The sequence below is a fragment of the Lytechinus variegatus genome, chromosome 16, assembly GCF_018143015.1.
Source record: "Lytechinus variegatus isolate NC3 chromosome 16, Lvar_3.0, whole genome shotgun sequence".
NCBI lineage: Eukaryota > Metazoa > Echinodermata > Echinoidea > Temnopleuroida > Toxopneustidae > Lytechinus > Lytechinus variegatus.
The window spans coordinates 9,657,963-9,679,435 of NC_054755.1; the positions used below are offsets into that span (position 1 = coordinate 9,657,963).

The window sequence follows — 21,473 nt, forward strand, 5'->3', positions numbered from 1 at the left end:
GAGGCGATGCTGGAAACCATACCTCACTTGTTATCTGCTTGTTAAGTACTGTAATTGCAGGTGACAGGGTAGGCTTGGTTTTAGGTCATCCAATTGGCAAGGGTAGGAGTGTTGTTTGCTTTTCAAAGTACAAAAGTTCATTATGGTGGAAAGATGAGGGGTGATAAGCTATCGCACGTGTGGGCTTCGTCATTGCTGGGATTTGACTTATTTCATCTCTTATTTTGATATGGATGAAGAGGATACAGTTTTGAAGGTCAAGTTTGAGGTTAATTGCATTCCTCAAATCGAATTATATAAATCAGAGCAAATGACATGCATGCGTGAATGAGAATTAAATTTAGAGATCTAATGTTTTTCCCATCAAGGATATGCGATAGTTTCTTCTGTTTGATTTTATTCATAAACCTTGACACTACTATCAGATATTCATACAAACAGACATATTACATTTTTTCCTATGCAAATTCCCTGATGGCTGCCATTCCTCAATAACTTTACTTCAGTTTTGCAGTTTCAAAAGAACTTTTTCAGAAATACTGTCCTTAGTACAAATGATCTTTCCAGGTTGAATTCAGGCATGTTAAGACTGTTGCAATAGAATATCTAAAGACAAATGCCAGTTGTGGTAACGATTTCAAAATTAGAATTTAACGAATCCAATAAAATGACCACCCAAGCAGGGTGCTACATAAATATTTAGATGAACTTGCCCTGTTGGGCAAGTAAATTTTTAAATAGTTGGAATATACTTGCCAGAAATCTATTTCACTTGCCTGAAAAAATCCTTTAAAAAAAGTTTTACTTCTTCAAAAGAAAATATTGTGGTTTTAGAAACCATTGACCTTTCTTTTCTCTCTTTTGATATGAACTGATGTACCTCGTACAAAGTGATTTTATCTTGCCCGCCATGACCAAAGTTAGGGTCGGTATATCATATTTTGGTCATTCTAATTGGGCAAGTAGTTTTAGTCTTTACTTCAAAACACTTGCCCGACTATAACTATACTTACCCTGGGCAATCGGGCAAGTGCTTATGTAGCACCCTGCCCAAGTGTCTGTTTGCAAATAACTTTACCAGGGCTACGTTTCATAAAGACTTGTTACAGTAACAAATGCACAACATCTATGACAAATTAACCATCAGCCTATCAGATAGAAGGATTTCAGTAGCTTTTAACTGTTATTGCAAATTTGTTATTATAACAAGTTTAATGAAACAAGCCCCAGATCTAGAGCCAGGATAATTAAGTGACAATTAATCCTACTACAACTACTGTTATTTATCTGTTTCTGTATACTCAGTTCACATCTTTATTAGATAGCATTAGGGAATAAAGCTACTATTGGTCAGATACATTGTACTTATGTGAAACCCCTGTTTTCAGGGTACTACATAACTTTTTAGAAGCACTTGCCCGGTCGGGCAAGTAACTTTTTAAATATACTTGGAATATGCTTGCCCAAATCTAAAACTTTTTAAATGTACTTGGAATATACTTGCCCAAAAATCTATTTCACTTTCCCGAAAAAGTCCTTGAAAAAAAGGTCTTACCTCTTGAAAAGAAAGTTTTGCGATTTTAAAAACCATTGACCTTCTCTCTTTTGACATGAACTGATCTACATTGTTATTACATTTCTTTTTCCAAAGTGATTTTATCTTGCCTGCCATGACCAAAATTAGGGTCAATATCATATATCGACCCTAATTTTGGTCATTCTACTGTGAGAATTTTGCCTGCCCAATTTGGGCAAGTAGTTATGGTCTTTACTTATAAACACTTGCCCGACTCTACCTTTTACTTGCCCCAGGCAATTGGGCAAGTGCTTATGTAGCACCCTGGTTTTATAGCATACACCTTTTCCTTAGGTGCAGTATAATCAACATCTCATTCATGTAAAATTCAGCAAAACTTATTTCTATAGTGATGAGACAAATTACCTCACTATAGGTTGTTAATCATGCATTATGAAAGAACTTTTGGGGGATAAAATGTTGTTGAATGTTAGTGAATCAGTTAATCAAGCAATCAATGTTTATTATCCCCACTGCTTTTGAATAACCTTGAATGTATCAAACTTAAGATAAATCAATAAAGATATCAAATCCTTGTTAAAAAAAATGTCTGTTTGATTCAAACTTATGATATAAACTATGATTATTTATACTTGTTCAAATGACTTTGATTAAATTTGGGAGAAACTTGTACCTTCAAAAACATTTTGTAATGTGAATGACATTAGATTAAAGAAGTATGCATGTAGGATAATAGAAAATGGCCTTCCTGTTTACAAAATATGTATTAATTCTTTTCATCAAACTTGTTTTTCCTTCTTGTGCCAGACATTATGTCTCAAATACCACTCTCTCAAACTTTCTTTACAAATGCCGTTCGCCAATGATTTATTCAATCAAGTCGCCCTACATCCCCACCGCGCCTGATGATCCATGTGGGCCGTAAGTTAATTAAGTAGGGATCGGTAAAAGCCCCGGGTGTTCCGCCAATTTGATTACATGACCAGCTGTGAAGGTCCTTCATTTGAACCGTAATGGAATTAGAAAGACCGAATTGACTTCTGTTTTTCATCATGGACATTCATAACGAAGTGGGCGGAAAGCAAAAACAAAATCAGGAATCGGTAAATTAGATTGGTCTGTTAGAGTTAACCGGTCTCATGCGTGATATGCTTGGCTTAAGAAGGAACATATCTGTACAATCATTCACATGTGACTTCTCTCCTGATGTTCTAAATGTAACTGATATGTTAAAAGCTTCAAATGACAGCAAATTAGGGTGTTAAGTGTTGACATGTTACCAGTTCGTGCATTACTGATATAACCATTTTGTTTTTCTTTGTTGACATGCAGTCTTTATTTCCTTTATGTATCCCCCATTCATTTTTACATAGGAATTTAGCTTTTTGGTTTTTAAATAGCAGGGATGTACATGTAGTTGAGGCCGGTACTTTTGAGTCATGAGGCCGCTGGAGAAAAACTTCTCACATAGACTGTGTACACATGACTCAGCCTGAGGCGAAGGCCAAGGCCGGCAAACTTGGTGTCAATGCCGGTCTCGACTACATCCTTGTTAAGTAGTCAACTGTGTCTTATGTTATAACTGTATATTGCTATATGAGAAACCCTCACTCCTCTCTACACCACCTCCTTCCCCTGTTCAATACCCCCAACTTCATTCACAACTTAGCTTGAATCAGTAACTTAAACCAAATTACACCAAATTACTCTCTTCCTGGCCCTGAATTCAGTTACCAAACTTCATAGAAATAATCTTTATATTTGTGACAAGCCACCCCAAAACCAACAATAAGTTGCCCCATATTAATTTTGAGTTTGAAAAAGCACATCCTAAGTTTTAAAATGATATATAATTTGTCAAACTTGATCACCAATAACTCACTCAAATACTTGATTCAATGCAGAGAAAAAAGTGAGAGCTACAGAATACAAGGAGAAAAAAAAACATTTGAAGTTTTTGTTCACTCAGGCATGAGATGTGCACACTGTGTAGTTTAAATGAAACTTCCAAGCAGTCCGCAAAAACCTGTGTCAAAGAAACTCTTGTAACTTGTTGTCTATTCAACTTTACAACTCAAAATTTTTACAGTATAAAGATGAAGAAGTACTCCTTCAGAAAAGCTAAGTTTTGAATTTTGGCTTTTTGAAGACAAGTTTACTATTTTCAAATTGGCTATTAACAGAGAACCTTCCCTGGCAACTTATTGGTGGTTATGGGGTGGTTGGTCACATTTAGGTATTATTATGGTCATTAGTTCGGCCGTTATTTTTCCTTCATGTCAACCCCCACACAATTTTGATATAGGAACTGACATTTTAGTTTTAATTAGTCAACTGTATTTCATAATAGAGAGTAATTTGATATTGCTATAAGACACAATCAGTCACTCCTCTCCCCCTGCACTGCTCCGAACTTCATTCGAAGGATAGCTTGAATCATTACCTTAAAACCAAATTACAATATTCTTATCCTATCACTTACTGAATTCAATTACCAAACTTCAAAAAAAAATTCCCACTCAGAAATTAGTCTTCCTTTTTGGGGTAACATATGGGATAGGATTTGAACCCTAATCCTCTGAACCATATACAAGGTTAAGCAAACCTCTGGACCACTTGGCATGTGCATATCAGCTCTGCACTATATAGGACAAGACATCTGCCTGACTTGTCATTAATTCGGTCATTCAGGAATGCCAGAATCTCTCAGTTATCTGCGTATCACTGCCGAGCAAACTTCCCTGTCGACCTCTGGTATCTGTGAAATTCATCAACCAATTTTACCTCTCTTCGATCTTAGCAGCTGGGATGTCTAAAATTAGAGTTCTAGCACGGCACCTGTCTCTTGTGATGGGGCATCCAAAGTGCACTCTCGTCAGAAAATAATACCCCTCCCTGATCCTAACTTTGCAACCATCCCAAATAAATCAAGGCTATTCTATTCTAAGCTAGATTGATTTTCCTGCATCTCTTACAATCAAGAAACACAATGCATTTGAGAAATACAAATCTTATAATTTTCCTTATATTTCTATTAGGGATTTTCATTGGAATTACTTCTTTCTATTTCCATATATTATCCTATTTGGTATGTTTCTTTATTATCTCAGGGGCAGCAGTGTATTTCTGACTTAACCGTTAACCTAAACCCTAAAATAAAACTGAAAATGAAAATCGTATTGTATTTGACATGGTGGAAAATTGATATACAAAACTATAAAAAAAATGTGTGTTAACTGGATGAACTTTTGATAACAACTGAATCAGTCAAATTCTTTAGATGCAGTTATAATTAAACAATTTCATGTGAATTACCATACTCAGTCATTTGTTAACTTATGGGTAACTCAAACATTATATTATTGTATTATAACACCTGCAAGGTATTGGGTCAGATCCGTTATGGTACATGTATTTACATCAATAATTATATGTTTCTTCCTGTATTCTATTTATTTGAATTAACTTGCTGCCTGAATCGAGTACAACAGTGTTTCGTGCATAGCGCCCTCATGTGTGGGCTTCCTACCAATGCGATCGCCACGAAAACGCCAATTTGTGTCTAATATCCACTTGCTCCAACATAGTCTCTATGATAAGATTAATTGTTTATGAATCAAATTTTGATTTCACCTAGTGCAATATTCAAGATAATCATTGAGGAAATTCGACCATCTTGCCATTAGATTAACTGATAATTAGAATAAGTGGGTATTAGACCAGAGGGCAAGAATTGTGAGTGATCCGATGAACCACAACTATGGAAAACCAACAGCATCAACATTTGAAATGCATGTTTGTTCAAAATGTTTCTAGATATGGTGTATACTCATACATTCATTGCCGTCGTAACAATTCGGTATGCACCTCTTTGATTACCAAACAACATTGTACAAAAATTTTCTGTTGGAAAAATTGTGACATTGATTGATTTCCACATAGTTGAGGTTGATGGGATCAATATCAACTCTTTGTAGGACCCAGGTATTGTGTAGACCAAATGGCAGTTAGACCAAATGGGTTTTAGCCCATGTGGTATCGGACTACCTTAGAAGTAGACCAACTGCTTGTAGACCAGGTACACACCATTATATCTCATTCTTTATCTTTGCAGTGTCGAATAGGTGTCCTGCCCTTGGGTACCGGCAACGACCTTGCCAGGGTGTTAGGCTGGGGAACAGCCTGCGATGATGACACTAATCTACAGGTCATACTGGAGAAATTGGAGATAGCTAGCACAAAAATGCTGGACAGGTAAGGCTATCAAGGTTTCAAGTGCCAGGTGTGCCGATTTGTGAAGATGAAAATGATGGTGATGATGGTGATGATGATGATGGTGATGATGATGGTGATGATGATGATGATGATGATGATGATGATGATGATGATGATATGATATGATGATGATGATGCTGCTGCATCGGCTTATGATTGCTATATGATTAATGTCTAGGTGATAAAGAGTACTAAAGTGTACTTTGGTACTCTTTGTCTTCTCTCCTTCAATCATTGAATAACTGTACCATTTCCCTGCCTAGCTGGTGTTAGAGGATGCAAAGGGTTTTCTTGCCACACCAAGCGGGGAACAACATTCACCATCACACATATAATCATGAAATATTTGTACTATTTCCCTCCCTCATTAGAGTACATGTAAAAGGATGATGATAATAGTAGTGATAACTATATTTTCGATATGCGTATATATATTCCAAGGCATGCTCAAGGTGCCCAATAATTGTAAAATAAAGCATAACAAACACAGTCAAAAAATCATATTCACCTTAATCATGATGGCAACCATGGGGAAGGGGACTCTAATAGTGTTATAAATATTGGGAGATGTAAGATGCAAAAGGTTCTCCTAGCAGGGAAATATTTTTGCCATCTCGCATAAAATCACGAAATATACGGACTATTTCCCTGCCTTTTTGAGAATATGGATGCAAAAGATTTTGGCACACCAAAGAGAAAACTTTTTTACCATCCTACATGTAATCATGAGATATTTGTATTATTCCTCTTTCTCATTGAAGTAGAAATCTCCCAGCACATCTGGCAGGGAAATATTTCTACCATCTCACGTACAATCATGAATATATTTGTACTATTGCCCTCCCTAGATGGAGTATATGGACGCAGGAGATCCCCATGGCTCATGCAGAAGAGGTGACTCCTGGGGAACCGGTGGAAGGAGACAACAAGATGGGCGAGGTTGGTCTGGATGCGGAGAGCCATCGGGAGAAGGAGATGATCTCCAGCTACGAGGACTCGGTCGCAACGCATCTCGCCAAAATCCTCCACTCAGACGAAAACACGGAAGTCATCTCGTCAGCCAAGTAAGTTTTGATCTGAAAATCAATCTCTTGATGTGCAATGACTTTGCTGCCAATTACTGTTACAAGAAATTAGTATTTGTTACGAAAATGTGACTTAACTACAAAAGCATGAAAGGGCATCAAAAGTAAGTGGGGCATAAGCACGCACCAAAACACATACTTATGCTTGCTTTTCCGTGAGCGAGTTTGAGATGGAGTGTTTGATATTTATGTATACATGTGCTATAGCGGAGGTTTTAAGTAAATCAACTCTGTAGTTTCAGTAGCAGATGACAGCCAAATGACAGTAAAACTTAAATAGTAATAACAGAGAACTCCTACAAACATTCTATGAAGCGCTTATAGTCATAGTATGAAGTGCTATTTAAGTGTTCATGTTGTCTTTTTTTATTCAGGGTGCTGTGTGAGACAGTGAAAGATTTTGTAGAGAAGATAGGACACGCCTACGAGGAAGGAGGCTCCCATTCCAAAGATGCGCAGATCATGAAAGAGAAGGTGAGTAAGACTTTCATGAAACCTAGGCCCCCGTCTTACAAAGAGTTGCGATTGATCCAATCAATCACAACTATGGACGGCCAGTAACGTCAACATCTCTTATGCATGTTTTTTCAAACTATGATGTATATTCATTGTTTTTCTTGAAAATTCATGGTGCTTCTTTTTGTTTACAAAGGACATTGTTCAAATTTCCTGTAGAATGAATTATGACAAAGATGGATTTCAATAGAGTCACGATTGATTGGTTAAATCATAACACTTTGTAAGACGGTGCCCTGAACCCTACAACATACATGTAAAGCATATTGATTGATCATGCGGCTGATTTCTAGCATTGATTACTATTTATGATTGATTGTAAAAATAAGCCCTACAATCAGTCGATAATTAAAAGCTTTTTGTTATGATACCCTGGAGAGGGTTTCATAAAACGAATAGTTATTGATTTTCACTCACAATTTTGCTCTGAGCCAATCAGATGCAAGGATTTTGGCAGCTTATAACAATAGTCAATGACAATCATTGACTTTTTTTTTTTCATGAAATGGACTCCTGCATTAAGTTTTGGTAAATCAGTTTATTAGTTTTCATAGTTATATTTCATTGTCCTATACCCAACTACCACCCCAAAAAAACTTCACTTTTGTCAACTATACAAGATGTTCTCTTGATTTGATAAAAAATACCTCAAATCAGGGGAAAATGCCTCAAATGAGGAAATAAATTTTGATCAGCCCAAAGGTCAAAAGCACGGTAGTCAGTCAGACTTTTATATTTTGTTGTATATCAAAAGAACATCCATTGAATGACTGGTAATGTTGGTACTTATTAAAACATTATTGTTTTTATACTGAAAATACAAGTAATTCAATATAACAACTTAGAAAATATGTGAAAGTGGGAATGGGTTTGAATAATTATCAGGGAATTTTTAAACTTCATCAGGGAAAAATAAGGAAATTTTGTTTTCTTTAAAAGCTGGGAACACTGTATTACTCTCCAAAGTTTTAATCAATTATCCAGTTCCTTACTTTCACCAAAAACAATATGTTTCTTTCAGTTATACATTTATTCAAATTGTTACCAATACCCTTTACAGTATGTTAAAAGCACATAAGCCAATGTACATTATCATTATCAATTAATACCCATAATGCAAATCCAATTACCATTAACAAATCTCCTAAATCCTAGTAAATCCATCCGGCCTCTTTCTAAGATCCACGTTTGGTTAATTACGGCTTTACGGAGCATTAATGCTAAGCGCAATAAGATTCATTATGGCATTAATTTTGTTAAAGGAAAAGTTCACCCTGAAGATAAATGTTTTTTATTAAAACAGTAAGAAGAAAATATTGGTGATGGTTTGACAAAAATCTGTAAAAGAAGATTAAGGAGAGTGATACATGTACATTTCTATGGATTGAATTAGTGATATCATACATGTTTGCTAGGAGCAGCTCTGTATAATTAAATTCCTGTTTCAATGGTTCATGATGTATAAAAATGATTTATTTTTCTCATGAAAGTGGGTATGAAATGATGTGTCTCATGATATGAGGAATGCACAAATATAATAATTTTTCAATTGTCTCAGATAATTGCATTTCATTGAATTCATATCATATGACCAATGGAGGGGGGGGGGACTGCTTACATGTGCCATCATTTTTTTTAAATTCTAAATGTCCATAATCTTTTCATCTTTGATGTATTCTCACCAAATTTTCACCAATATATTTCCCGTTTTTCTGCTTCCTCTCTCCTCTGTCTCTCTCTCTCTCCTCCTCTCCCTCTCTGTCTCTTTGATATGTGATTACGAACCTGGTCTTGTATTTTTCTTCATCTTTGAAGTGCAATCTCTTAAATGAGAAGTTGAACCTTCTGCTGCAAACCCTGAAGGTGGAGGCCCAGGCCACGCCCTTACCCCCCGGATCCATCCTCCCCATCATCACGGCTGCCGCTGCCGCCGCTGTAACCACCACCACTACCAGCTCCGGAGGGGGCGTCGGCACCCCTCCAGTCCTTCCCCGCTCCCCTTCATTCCACGGCTCGGAGAAGCACCTGGAGGAATCGCAAGAGAAGGTGATTATGATCTTTTAAAAGGTTGTGTCTTTCAGAAAAATGTGAATATATTTTCCATTTGGCTGCAGAGTATACTGAAAACTTGGGATATCTCATGGATATTTAAAAAAATATTGAATTAATTTTGTTGTATTTTTGTTGAGCTCAGCTTGTGACTAGTGAAATGAATTTAGTTGAGTTTGAATTAGAGTGAAAGTTAATGAAATTGAGCTGAGTTGAAGAGAATTTGATAGTTTAGTTTGATTTGAACTGAACTCAGCTGAACTGAAATTAATCAAACTGAATTGAACTGTACAAAACTAATCTGAACTTAGCTAAACTATTCTGAATTGAATTGAAGGATGTCTGTGAGAGCAAGGACGGGGCCGGAGACGGGGATACCCTTGAACAGATGACCGGTCCGTCAACATCGTCCAGAGTCTTCAAGCCTCGAGATGCTCTTATGTCAAGGGCCAATAGTCTAAAGAAGGCTGTACGTCAGATTATTGAACAAACAGAAAAGGGTATGGTATCTGAAAAGAACTCAACTTCCTTTAAAACATCAGACAGATATTGGTTTTTAATCCACCAAAACCAAAAGTTGAAATACTTTTACGACAAGATATCAAAGAATGTATAATTTAGTTTGTTTGTATATTATCTAAAGAAGGATTCGTGAAATTGAAGTGTAATTGAAATTTACCAAAAGTATGCAAATAAGATGCTGCTCCGAGTGCAATGGGTCAAATAAGCGCATGTGATAATTGTACGAAGAGACTGAATGAATACATGCTTGATTAACAAAAAGCACGCTTGCTTAGATAATATACACACTTGAAGTAACGCTAGAAACGATGCTTGTCATGTGATTGGCTCTCAGCCAATCATTTGATTGGGAGCTTTATATTTTGCAGTTACCTTATATACATGTATTATTTGCTAAAAGTTTATTTTTTGTATGAAATTTATCAAAGTAAACAGTGCTGCTGAAATAAAATGAATGGTTAGAAGTTGATTTACACTTCTTGATGGAACGGAAGAAGTGATGATGATATATGCAAGTGATTTTCTTGTTAAGTGAAATCACAAGATATTTATGATTTGCTTTTGCCAAACTCTAACAAAGCTTGATTTATGAGTTCTTGCACTGAGACATAAACAATAATTTTTTTCCCTCTTTACAGCGGTTGATGAACAAAATGCACAAACAGAAGAGCAAGAGGCCAAGACCATCAAAGCCATTGCAGCTACAGCTGCTGCGGCCATATCCAGTGCTACCACAGCTACAACACAGGGTAAGGTGCTTAGCCATTGCAGCTACAGCTGCTGCGGCCATAACCAGTGCTACCACAGCTACGACATGGTAAGGCTCTTAGCCATTGCAGCTACAGCCGCTGCGGCCATAACCAGTGCAACCACAGCTACTAAACATGATAAGGTGTTTAGCCATTGCAACTACAGCCGCCGCGGCCATAACCAGTGCTACCACAGCTACTACACAGGGTAAGATGCTTAGCCATTGCAGCTACAGCCGCTGCGGCCATAACCAGTGCAACCACAGCTACTAAACATGATAAGGTGTTTCGCCATTGCAACTACAGCCGCCGCGGCCATAACCAGTGCTACCACAGCTACTACACAGGGTAAGATGCTTAGCCATTGCAGCTACAGCCGCTGCGGCCATAACCAGTACTACCACAGCTACTGCACAGGGTTAGGCGCTTAGCCATTGCAGTACAGCCGCTGTGGCCATAACCAGTACTACCACAGCTACTGCACAGGGTTAGGCGCTTAGCCATTGCAGTACAGCCGCTATGGCCATAACCAGTGCTACCACAGATACAACTTAGGGTAAGGCGCTTAGCCATTGCAGCTACAGCTGCTGCGGCCATAACCAGTGCTACCACAGCTACTACACAGGGTAAAGCGCTTAGGACCACTTCACAAAAGTGTGAGCGACATTTAGCCGCCGCCCTCTGGAGGAATCCCCCTCAGCATCTCTTCCTTTCCCTCGGCGTCTTTTCCTTCTAACCCTCCCATTTCTGCATAGACCAAACACTGGAAGTACTGGATAATCTTTCAACATTGATACCAAATCCATTTCAAGTACGTCATTATAGGTGTGTTTCCGGTTTGAATTAAAATCCCATTATGACAACAAAGACTCATTTTGAAAAAAATGTGGGCCTCTATTTGACCAATCCATCTGGTTCAATGAAGCATATGCCTCAAAAAGTGGAAGCATTAACAGCGCTTTATGGAAACCAGCTTTTCAAAACGCTTGTTCTGCCTTCACAAATCAAGCATAAATGCACCATTAGTGCTTTACAGATATACTAATATTACAAGCAGGTGATGGAAGGGGTGATTTTTGTTTTTTACCTGATTGCCAAGAAACCATCAGTGCTTGTATGCAACCAACCAGAGGGCTTAAGGTCCTCTCCTTGGGACTTTATATTGAGGACAAATGCCTTACAAAAGGTCACTAACTGACCATTTGGGAATCCAACTTTGGTCACCAGATTGCGAGACCACTGTCCTACCAAACGAGCTGTCACGCCTCCTAAAGGAACATCAACGTCTCAAAGGCCGTATTATGCATCTTTTTACAGCACCCAAGCCTAAGGTTACCATAGTAACACCATCCAGCGACCTGGAGATGTCCGACCAAGAGGACGACAATAACCAGTCTACCAAAGTGCCTGAATCATCGGAATCGACCAAAGATGACCCGCAAGGTTCCAGGTCATCACCTTTCTCCATCTATCTCTCATCCACCAAAGCAAAGATTGAGAAGAAGAAAGGTAAGCATCACCTGAGAACCATTCTTCTACTTTGGTTTAAAGCTAAAGGCCTGGTCCCACTGGCCGAAGGACACACAACGTACTCATAACAAGCAAAATTTCAGGGTGGCTCTATCCGTTTTCCCCCGCTCCAGACAATGGACAAAATGGGCGAACAATGAAATCACAGTGGACGGATGCTCAATAGATATAGAGCGCATGAAACATGTATGCAAAGAGTACACAATGGATACATAACATTTTCCTACAGATGGCCAGATATTTTTCTGTTTTACATCCTCTCTGCATCCGTGAGGGCAGTGGGACCAAGCCTCTAGCACCTGTACTTACAATAAGGAATAATTCAAGAAATTCTTTAAAATCACCATATCATCTAAGATGTAGATCTATCTGGTTTATGTACTCCTTGTAATCCTTACTCTATGAAATCAATTGATGGGAATCTTTGTTCAACTTGGGATTGTATGGACAGTAATCGACCTGGTTTATTCACTGCCAACAGTAGGGAAAAGCTTAAATGCAGTTCTTATTATTAGAAAACAAGAATTGCAGTACTGTTGCATGAATGCAAAAATGAAATCTGGATCTCTATATGCCTTTGCTCCCTTTTTTTTACAAGAAATAACGATTTATGGCTAACAAAAATATGACATTTATGTTATTCACCAAATGGACACTCTTTCATATTTTCTTGCTTTCCACCTATCTGTCTTTCTTACCATCTCTTTCATATCTTCTCTTTCTCTCCCCATCTTCTAATCCCTCCTTCACCTGTCTATCTCTTCCTTCCCCCCTGTCTTTAATTTCCTCCGCATTCTCTCTTTGTCTCTCCACTGTGAAAAACAAAACTCACGTATGGCATTCACGTCATTACCCCCAACTTCCTGCAGAGCGCATTGGGCTGAAATCACCTCGGTCTCCGTTCAGAATGCGTCGCATCAGCCACGGCAGCACGCTCTCCTCTCATCACGGCTTTGGTTTCGGGCCCGTGGGTGTCTCGCAGAAGTTTGGCAGCATGGAAAACATTTCCATTTTGCCAGGCAAGTTGTTGTGTCCTCCCCCCCCTTGTACCCTTCCCTGCCCCCTCGAGAGCTGTCTAATCTGTCCCTTTGTTTGTCTCTTGGTGCTATGTCAGTCGTTTGCCTTGCCTTGTCTGATTGTCGTAATGTTTGCATGATGCATGGATTGTACAGTACGATACAAACTCTGTTAAAGAACCTTGAATCCCCAGGGTCAAGAATTCAAATTCCACCGGAGCACTAATATCCTATGACATGGCATTAATCTGCTTTTACTACTCCCCACCCGGGTGTTCAATGAATAGTACACAAATCTTGTTATAGATTGATCTGGGCTAAAATGTGGAATGCTCCACAGGGAGTGGAATATGTTATTTTAATATTATACATTAAACTGGGTGATGATATACTATACAAGTACGTGATATGACTGAATTTAATTGAATTTACTTCCGTTAAAAAACAAATAACAATACATATAAAATGACACATGTGAATTGATAAATGAAAAACGGGATGATGGCCCTACTCAGCAGCATCAATCATGGTGCTGCTGGTCTACCGAGGGGTCCTCATATGATAGTAGCTATTGTGCTTCTTTTTCCTCTTCTTGGAAGGCCAGTCCTAGAACCAACGCTTAACTTATCAACCACCATTGCCTCATCCAAAATCCAAACTCCAACCCAAGCCATGACCAGTAATCAGAAAAGAATGAAAAACGAAACAAGGCAAGATCATCACCAGAGCACTAATCTCGGGCTTAAGAAGACCACTGCGTGTGTCTCATTCTTCCACGTGTACATGCTTAGCATGTTGCCTGTGGTTATCTTCTGTTGTTTTTCACGATTTTAATTGCTTTTGTTGATCGACTTGAGACCTTAATCATTTGTTCTCCCGTGTTTTGATGCTTGCTGCATGCAGATGCAGAAATGCTCTAGTTCTGTTTTTCAAATAAGCATGGATAGTTGACTTTGTTTCAGAAACATGCATCATGTTTATTAGTGTTGTGTTTTGTCTTTCTTATCGTGACTTCATTGTAACAGTTTTTTGCAGAACTTGGCATGTTATTTCATGCACTTTGTTCAGATGTGCAGTTTGGATGTTGCATATCGATCTGTGATGGAATGTTTACCCATTTGACTGTATGTTAATTGTATTGTTTCTAGACACCCCATATACACATACCACTTGTAGGTTTTGAATTAACATTTGCATGCCTTGTAATTTATTGTATATCATAGATGATGCAGTATCATAGTTGATGATGATTTTTGTGTAAAGAATATTTTCTATATTTTGTATAATGTTTTCTTTTAGTATAATTTTTTTATAATAATAGTACTCAAGCTTTTAGTAAAAAGTGCAATAGTGTTGACAGTAGTAGTGCATGTAATCATAATATGATGCTTCAAAGAAGTACTACATGTACATACACTTCTCATTAGGGGGGGGTAAGAGTATTGAAGTGGTATTGGTAGAATGATAATACTAGTAGTGTTATATGAAGAGTAGTAGTAAAAATAGTACAATAAACAGTATGATAATAGTAGAATTAGTCGTAGTAATAGTCGTAGCAGCAGCAGTAGCAGTAGTAGTAGTAGTAGTAGTAGTAGTAGTAGTAGTAGTAGTAGTAGTAGTAGTAGTAGTAGTAGTAGTGGAAGTAGTAGTAGTGGAAGTAGTAGTAGTAGTAGTAGTAGTAGTAGTAGTAGTAGTAGTAGTAGTAGTAGTAGTAGTAGTAGTAGTAGTAGTAGTAGTAGTAGTAGTAGTAGTAGTAGTAGTAGTAGTAGTAGTAGTAGTAGTAGTAGTAGTAGTAGTAGTAGTAGTAGTAGTAGTAGTAGTAGTAGTAGTAGTAGTAGTAGTAGTAGTAGTAGTAGTAGTAGTAGTAGTAGTAGTAGTAGTAGTAGTAGTAGTAGTAGTAGTAGTAGTAGTAGTAATGTAATAGCAGTGGTAGCTTTGGTAGTAGTAGAAGTAGTATATGTAGCAATTATTGTTAGTAGTATTAGTAGTTTTAAAAGTAGAAGTAGTAGTAGTAGTTTTAGTAGCAGAAATGATAGCAACTGTATTAATAGTGATAGTAGTAGCAGTAGTGGTAGTAGTAATAGTAGTAGTCTTTGTCGTTGTAGTATTAGTAGGTATGTTTGCATGATTATCATACCTTTACAACAATGTATTCCTTTTTTCAATGATATATCAATATAAAGCTCCTCTTTTCAAATTTTTTTTGGAAAGAAAAACCTTGAGAATAAACCATTACCTTTTTGAAGATGAATACTTGATTTGCTTTTAAAAAAAGTTAAACACCAAAATTTCTTGACAGGAACTCTCAAAACAAGCTTTGAACATGCATGTAAAGCTTGCTTTCTTGCAGCCCAAATCTATTTTTAATGTTTTTATTCAAAAGCTGTGCCCGGTAAAAGAAAAATTGACTTAAACTATAATGATAATAACGAAAATAGGTTGTTTTTTTTAAGACATCTGAAAAGTCAAAGTCTGGTCCTTCATTAAAGTCTTAAAAATTACATGTAATAATACTTTCAGTTCTAAATTGGTATTGATGAATAAACATCTTCCATTAAAAATGAAAGGGGGACAGTTTTTCATAGGCATTTGTCCATCACCCCTTTGCCCCCCCCCCCACACTGCCCAACTTTTATTAGTGCCCCTCCCCTTTTAGAAGTGGGGATCTTGTTTGTCTTAAAATTCTGAAAACGGGTCCATTTTATGAGCCCATCTCTTCCTCTTGTAAAATCCTGGATCCGTCCCTGGTTTAATTGTACATTTTACATTATGTGTCTTACAGGTTTAGATACTTTATTAGGACCCAGTTTAGGGCGCACGAACCCCATGTTAAGCAAGAGTAAGTAGCATCGTGCTTTTGTTCTCCCCCTTCATTTATTTATTTCAAAATTGCTACTTTATTGGTGTCTTTTATTATTGATATTATTGTCATACCTGTACATTTGTGGCAAAGCTGGAAAGAGTAAATATACAAAAAATGAATGTTTATGAGTGCAATGGACAGAATACGTTATGAGGTGAAAGATGAAATGGATCATTATTTCATCTTTCATCCGAATGAAATATTCTTTCCATTGCACAAATGAAAAAACATTCATTATTTGGTTTATATGACACCTAACATTGATTTTTTATTTTTCATATGAAATGTATGAATTTTGATGCAAAACATGCTCATGCAGTGCGAGTTCGGTCTGTTGATTGTTACGTCATTACAAAATGCGCACTGCTGGTGCCTGCAGCTGCATTTAGGCTGCAGTCTTGGTGCGCGCGTGCAATGTACAAAATCGTATGGATCCAAAATTGCACGATGAATGGATCCAAAATTGCACGGTTGATGACCTCATTGCAAAATGGGCTAAATGAACGATATCAAACAACCAATCAAATCACAAGGATCTATCTAGGTGTCGTATAATATTCATTCTTTTATATAACCTTATCGCCAAAGGACGGCAATGCTGACAAGAAGTGTGGGGAATCCTAATATTTTCATCGTTCATATTTTTATTGCTTTTATGTATCTGTGCCACTGCTGGAAAAGCCAAGACAAGTTTTATTGTTATTTATGCTATATATTTATTCCTATTTTTTTTTATCATTAGCCATTCATTGCAAAGCTGAGAAAAGAGAACCGTTATGTATGTGATATATTGGAGGATGCATTGTAATTTGATATAACTTGTGTGAATATAATGATACTGACCTAAAAATACCAAAATATACTGAAATAGAGGAAAGGGAATGAACCCTACATACGTTCCATTTCACTCACCATTAGAATGATATCTTTGTCCATCTAGGTATAGGCACGCTAGCCGGAGGAATGGGCGGGGCCGGTATCATCAGTAAAGTGCTATTAGCCAATGCCGACGCCCTATGTGCCGCTGCGTCGCCGCTAATGGACCAGGACACTGATAAAGTGTGAGTATGGGGGCAGGGAAATATTCAAAATTGTCTAATTTTCAACTGTTTTTAGTGTTTATATAAACAATAAATGTTCTTATATTTTGAAACCAATAGTCAAAATTCAAGGGTGTTATTTTTACATGGGGGGGGGGGGAGCTGAATAATACTCATTTATTTTAAATCTTTCTTTTTTTTGCTGATTTTACAGAAATTTATTTTTTATTATATTAATATCTTTTTATCTTATATTGGTATAGTTATATACTACATTCTACCATTTCATATGGGGTAATTACTGATAAAATAAAAAGATAAAATGAAATGAACTTGATTGTGTCTTTCGTTGTTTAGCCAGGATACTTGTTGTAGTGTGATGAAAGAAGTGTTGATGTCCTGATGATTCATTTCTCTCCCCTTTTTCCTTTGAATATTGTAGAGAGGGCTTTTCAGAATCCTGCGTCATGAACAACTATTTTGGGATAGGATTGGATGCCAAAATCACCTTAGATTTCCATAATAAAAGAGAGGAACACCCAGAAAAATGCAGGTATGTTTCCAAGTTATAGATGTGTAATTAAATTTCAGATTCATTGTTGATAGCAGTACAGAGTGTATTTTCTTTTAAATAACTGACATGAACCAAACAAGGCTAGACCTTTTACCAATTTATAGCCCTGTTTTTCTTTAACTGTAGCTTTTAACAATAGAATGAAAATGCAAACCTACCAAATGAAGTGGTATTTAATTATGTAAATGATAATTAATGCAGCAGTATTATTCTGATTGTGAATAGTTGACAGGCAGGAAGGAGGATAACAAACTAGAAGAATACAACAATAATTGTCCCTTTGCTCAAATCATTAAAAGCAAGATATTACAATTCATGATAAGCATCCAACATTGGCATATCAAAAGAAGTGATCATGGATTTTTTTTAAGAAACCACCTTAAGAAAAAATATGAAAACTAGGGAATATGATAACAAATTGATTGCATAAATGAAGTAAGTGCACACATGTACACAGTGTCTTCATAAATATTGCTACATCCAAACAGTTTGTAAATAGGAAAGAAAGTTTTCGTAGTTGTACGAGTTCAACAAAGAATAACGATGTGGGGTTGTTCGATCCCCTCCAGAAGTCGCACCAAAAACATGATGTGGTATGGAATGTTGGGGACCAAGGAGCTCGTTCATCGGACGTACCGTAACCTGGAGCAGAAAGTGCAGCTGGAGTGCGACGGTCAAAGGATACCCCTCCCCAGTCTTCAGGGGATTGTAGTTCTCAATATCCCTAGTTATATGGGTGGGGCTAACTTCTGGGGGACGACAAAGGAAGATGAGGTAAGGAGGGGGTGGTGAGGTTGTGGTGGTGATGGGGATGGTGGTTATGATGGTGGTGTTGTTGGAGGTGATGATGGTGGTGAAGGTGGTGGTGGTGGTGATGGTGAAGGTGGTGGTGGTGGTGGTGATGATGATGGTGGTGGTGGTGGAGGTGATGATGATGGTGAAGGTGGTGGTGGTGATGATGATGATGGTGGTGGTGGTGGAGGTGATGATGGTGGTTGTGGTGGTGGAGGTGATGATGATGGTGAAGGTGGTGGTGGTGGTGATGGTGGTGATGGGGATGGTGGAGGTGGTGGAGATCGTGGGTTGATGGTGGTGGTGATGGTGGTGGTGGTGGTGGTGGTGATGGTGATTGGGATAGTGATTAAAATGATGATGATACATTTAGTGATGATAGCAGTGATTATGGTGATGATTACAACAGTGCTGGTGATGACGAGGATGAAGTAGAGGATTCTTGATGTGCCCTACTGCTGCCTTTGGCGATGAAGGCAAACATCACAGTAAAACAATAATGTCACATCCTAATGAGTGAAAGCTTATTTTAAACTCAACCATCCATCCCTTCCTAAATCTCACTTGCAGACCTTCACAGCTCCATCGTTTGATGATAAAATCCTTGAAGTCGTAGCAGTCTTTGGTGGAATGCAGATGGCAGTCTCAAAACTCATTACACTCCAACATCATAGGATAGCCCAGGTCAGTACCTCTAAGTACATGTCTTCATGTATCGATTACATCAATTAACATTGATTTGGGAACCCCAAGTAGATTTGCAATTGATTTGCAACAGACTTTTTTTCTGAGAGGTGTCTTCAGAACTGCATGTACTGCTCTAATGATTTTCATTTTCATTTCCTATGGTACAAACATCGATCTGTATGCTTGTTCTTGGTATTACAGTGTCGCGTTGTGAAGATCACCATCCTGGGAGAAGAGGGTGTCCCAGTGCAGGTGGATGGAGAAGCGTGGGTACAACCGCCGGGGCTTGTCAAGATCCTACACAAGAACAGAGCTCAGATGCTGGTCAGAGATAAGGTATGCTTGAGAGGGAGAGAGAGAGAGAGAAGCGGGTAGGTCTGATGGGGAGGGGGTGCTAGATTTGAGGGCAAGGATTGATGGGGGGGGGGGAGATGACAGGATTTGATGGGGAGGGGGTGATAGATTTTAGGGCAAGGATTGATGGAGGGGGGATGGCAGGATTTAATGGGCAGGGGGTGATAGATTTTAGGGCAAGGATTGATGGAGGGGGGGGGGAGATGGCAGGATTTGATGGGGAGGGGGTGATAGATTTTAGGGCAAGGATTGATGGAGGGGGAGATGGCAGGATTTGATGGGGAGGGGGTGATAGATTTTAGGGCAAGGATTGATGGAGAGGGGGGGGGGGGAGATGGCAGGATTTGATGGGGAGGGGGTGATAGATTTAGGGCAAGGATTGATGGAGGGGGATGGCAGGATGTGATGGGGAAGGGGTGATGGATTTGAGGCAAGGATTGATGGAGGGGGGATGGCAGGATTTGATGGGGAGGGCGTGATAGATTTTAGGGCAAGGATTGGTGGAGGGGGGGATGGCAGGATTTGATGGGGGAAGGGTTGATAGATTTTAGGGCAAGGATTGATGGAGGGGGGGGGAGATGGCAGGATTTGATGGGGAGAGGGGGTTGATAGATGTTGGGGCAAGGATTGATGGAGAGGGGGGGGGGAGATGGCAGGATTTGATGGGGAGGGGGTGATAGACTTTAGGGCAAGGACTGATGGAGGGGGAGATGGCAGGATTTGATGGGGAAGGGTTGATAGATTTTAGGGCAAGGATTGATGGAGGGGGGGGAGATGGCAGGATTTGATGGGGAGGGGGTGATAGATTTTAGGGCAAGGATTGATGGAGGGGGGGGGCGGTAGATGGCAGGATTTGATGAAGAGGGGTGATAGATTTGAGGGCAAGGATTGATTGAGAAGGGGGGGGGGAGATGGCAGGATTTGATGGAGAGAGGGGGTTGATAGATGTTCGGGGCAAGGTTGGATGGAGAGGGGGTTGATTGATGTTGGGGGCAAGGTTGGATGGAGGGGGAGGGGGTTGATAGATGTTGGGGGCAAGGCTAGATGGAGAGGGGGTTGATAGATGTTGGGGGCAAGGTTGGATGGAGAGGGGGGGAGGGGGTTGATAGATGTCGGGGGCAAGGTAGTCAGCAGGCACAGTCTCTGATTGAAACTTTGATCAGCAATTGTGTCTCCACGCAAAGTCTTGCACATAGAAAACTTGCTGTTTCAGTACACAAGACATGAGTAGGCTGCACATTCAGACCTTTGACCTGAGTAAAGGGTTTGCACAGCAGACTGGGGGCAAGGTTGGATGGAGAGAAATGGGGAGGGGGGAAAAGGGGTATGATTTGATGGTGAGAGGAGAATTGGTAGATATTGAGGGCAAGGATTGGTGGAGAGAGGGGAGAGAAAGATGGGCAGGATTTAATGGGGAGAGTGACATTGTTAGGTATTAGGGGCAATTGTGGACAGAGAAAGGAAAAAGAGAGATAGAGATGGATGGGAGTAGAGGCAATAATAGAAAGAGTACCAACTGTATTCTAAATTTTTGTTCTAATAACAAGAGCTCCTCATTAAAATTTGATAATAGCTCCCAAGGTAAATCACCAGAGGATGGAAGATTTACGATATATTTATTTTAGCAAAATTTTAACTATCTTATTGGAACTTATTTCATTGTGTAACAGCAATTTGAGAGTACCCTCAAGTCATGGACAGAGAGGAGAAAGATAGAGCGCCCCCTGCAACCCCTCATTGACGAGGAGATTGAAATTGTGAGGCATTTCTGTGGCACAACATCCCAGCTCATTGACACGTAAGTGGAATTTCTCACTGGGATTTACTAAAGCCAAAGTGATTGATATGTGAATTACTAAAGCCAAAGTGTAATAAAATAAAAAA

The 21,473-nt window shown here is 38.8% G+C and overlaps 1 protein-coding gene across 4 annotated transcripts in view; it reads left to right on the forward strand.

Moving 5' to 3' along the window:
- Positions 1–21,473, forward strand: part of LOC121429767 (diacylglycerol kinase delta-like) — a 76,830-nt gene that overhangs the window by 43,892 nt on the left and 11,465 nt on the right. For 2 of the 4 annotated variants that reach the window (XM_041626974.1, XM_041626976.1), the window contains 15 exons: positions 5,652–5,791; positions 6,661–6,876; positions 7,272–7,371; positions 9,229–9,459; positions 9,800–9,962; positions 10,623–10,733; positions 12,051–12,242; positions 13,133–13,282; positions 16,062–16,118; positions 17,083–17,203; positions 17,625–17,735; positions 18,326–18,530; positions 19,119–19,232; positions 19,437–19,571; positions 21,260–21,387. In XM_041626974.1, coding sequence (XP_041482908.1) covers positions 5,652–5,791; positions 6,661–6,876; positions 7,272–7,371; positions 9,229–9,459; positions 9,800–9,962; positions 10,623–10,733; positions 12,051–12,242; positions 13,133–13,282; positions 16,062–16,118; positions 17,083–17,203; positions 17,625–17,735; positions 18,326–18,530; positions 19,119–19,232; positions 19,437–19,571; positions 21,260–21,387 — 2,174 coding nt within the window. The remainder of the gene's footprint in view (positions 1–5,651; positions 5,792–6,660; positions 6,877–7,271; positions 7,372–9,228; positions 9,460–9,799; positions 9,963–10,622; positions 10,734–12,050; positions 12,243–13,132; positions 13,283–16,061; positions 16,119–17,082; positions 17,204–17,624; positions 17,736–18,325; positions 18,531–19,118; positions 19,233–19,436; positions 19,572–21,259; positions 21,388–21,473) is intronic. The other 2 variants (XM_041626975.1, XM_041626977.1) reach the window with 2 other exon arrangements.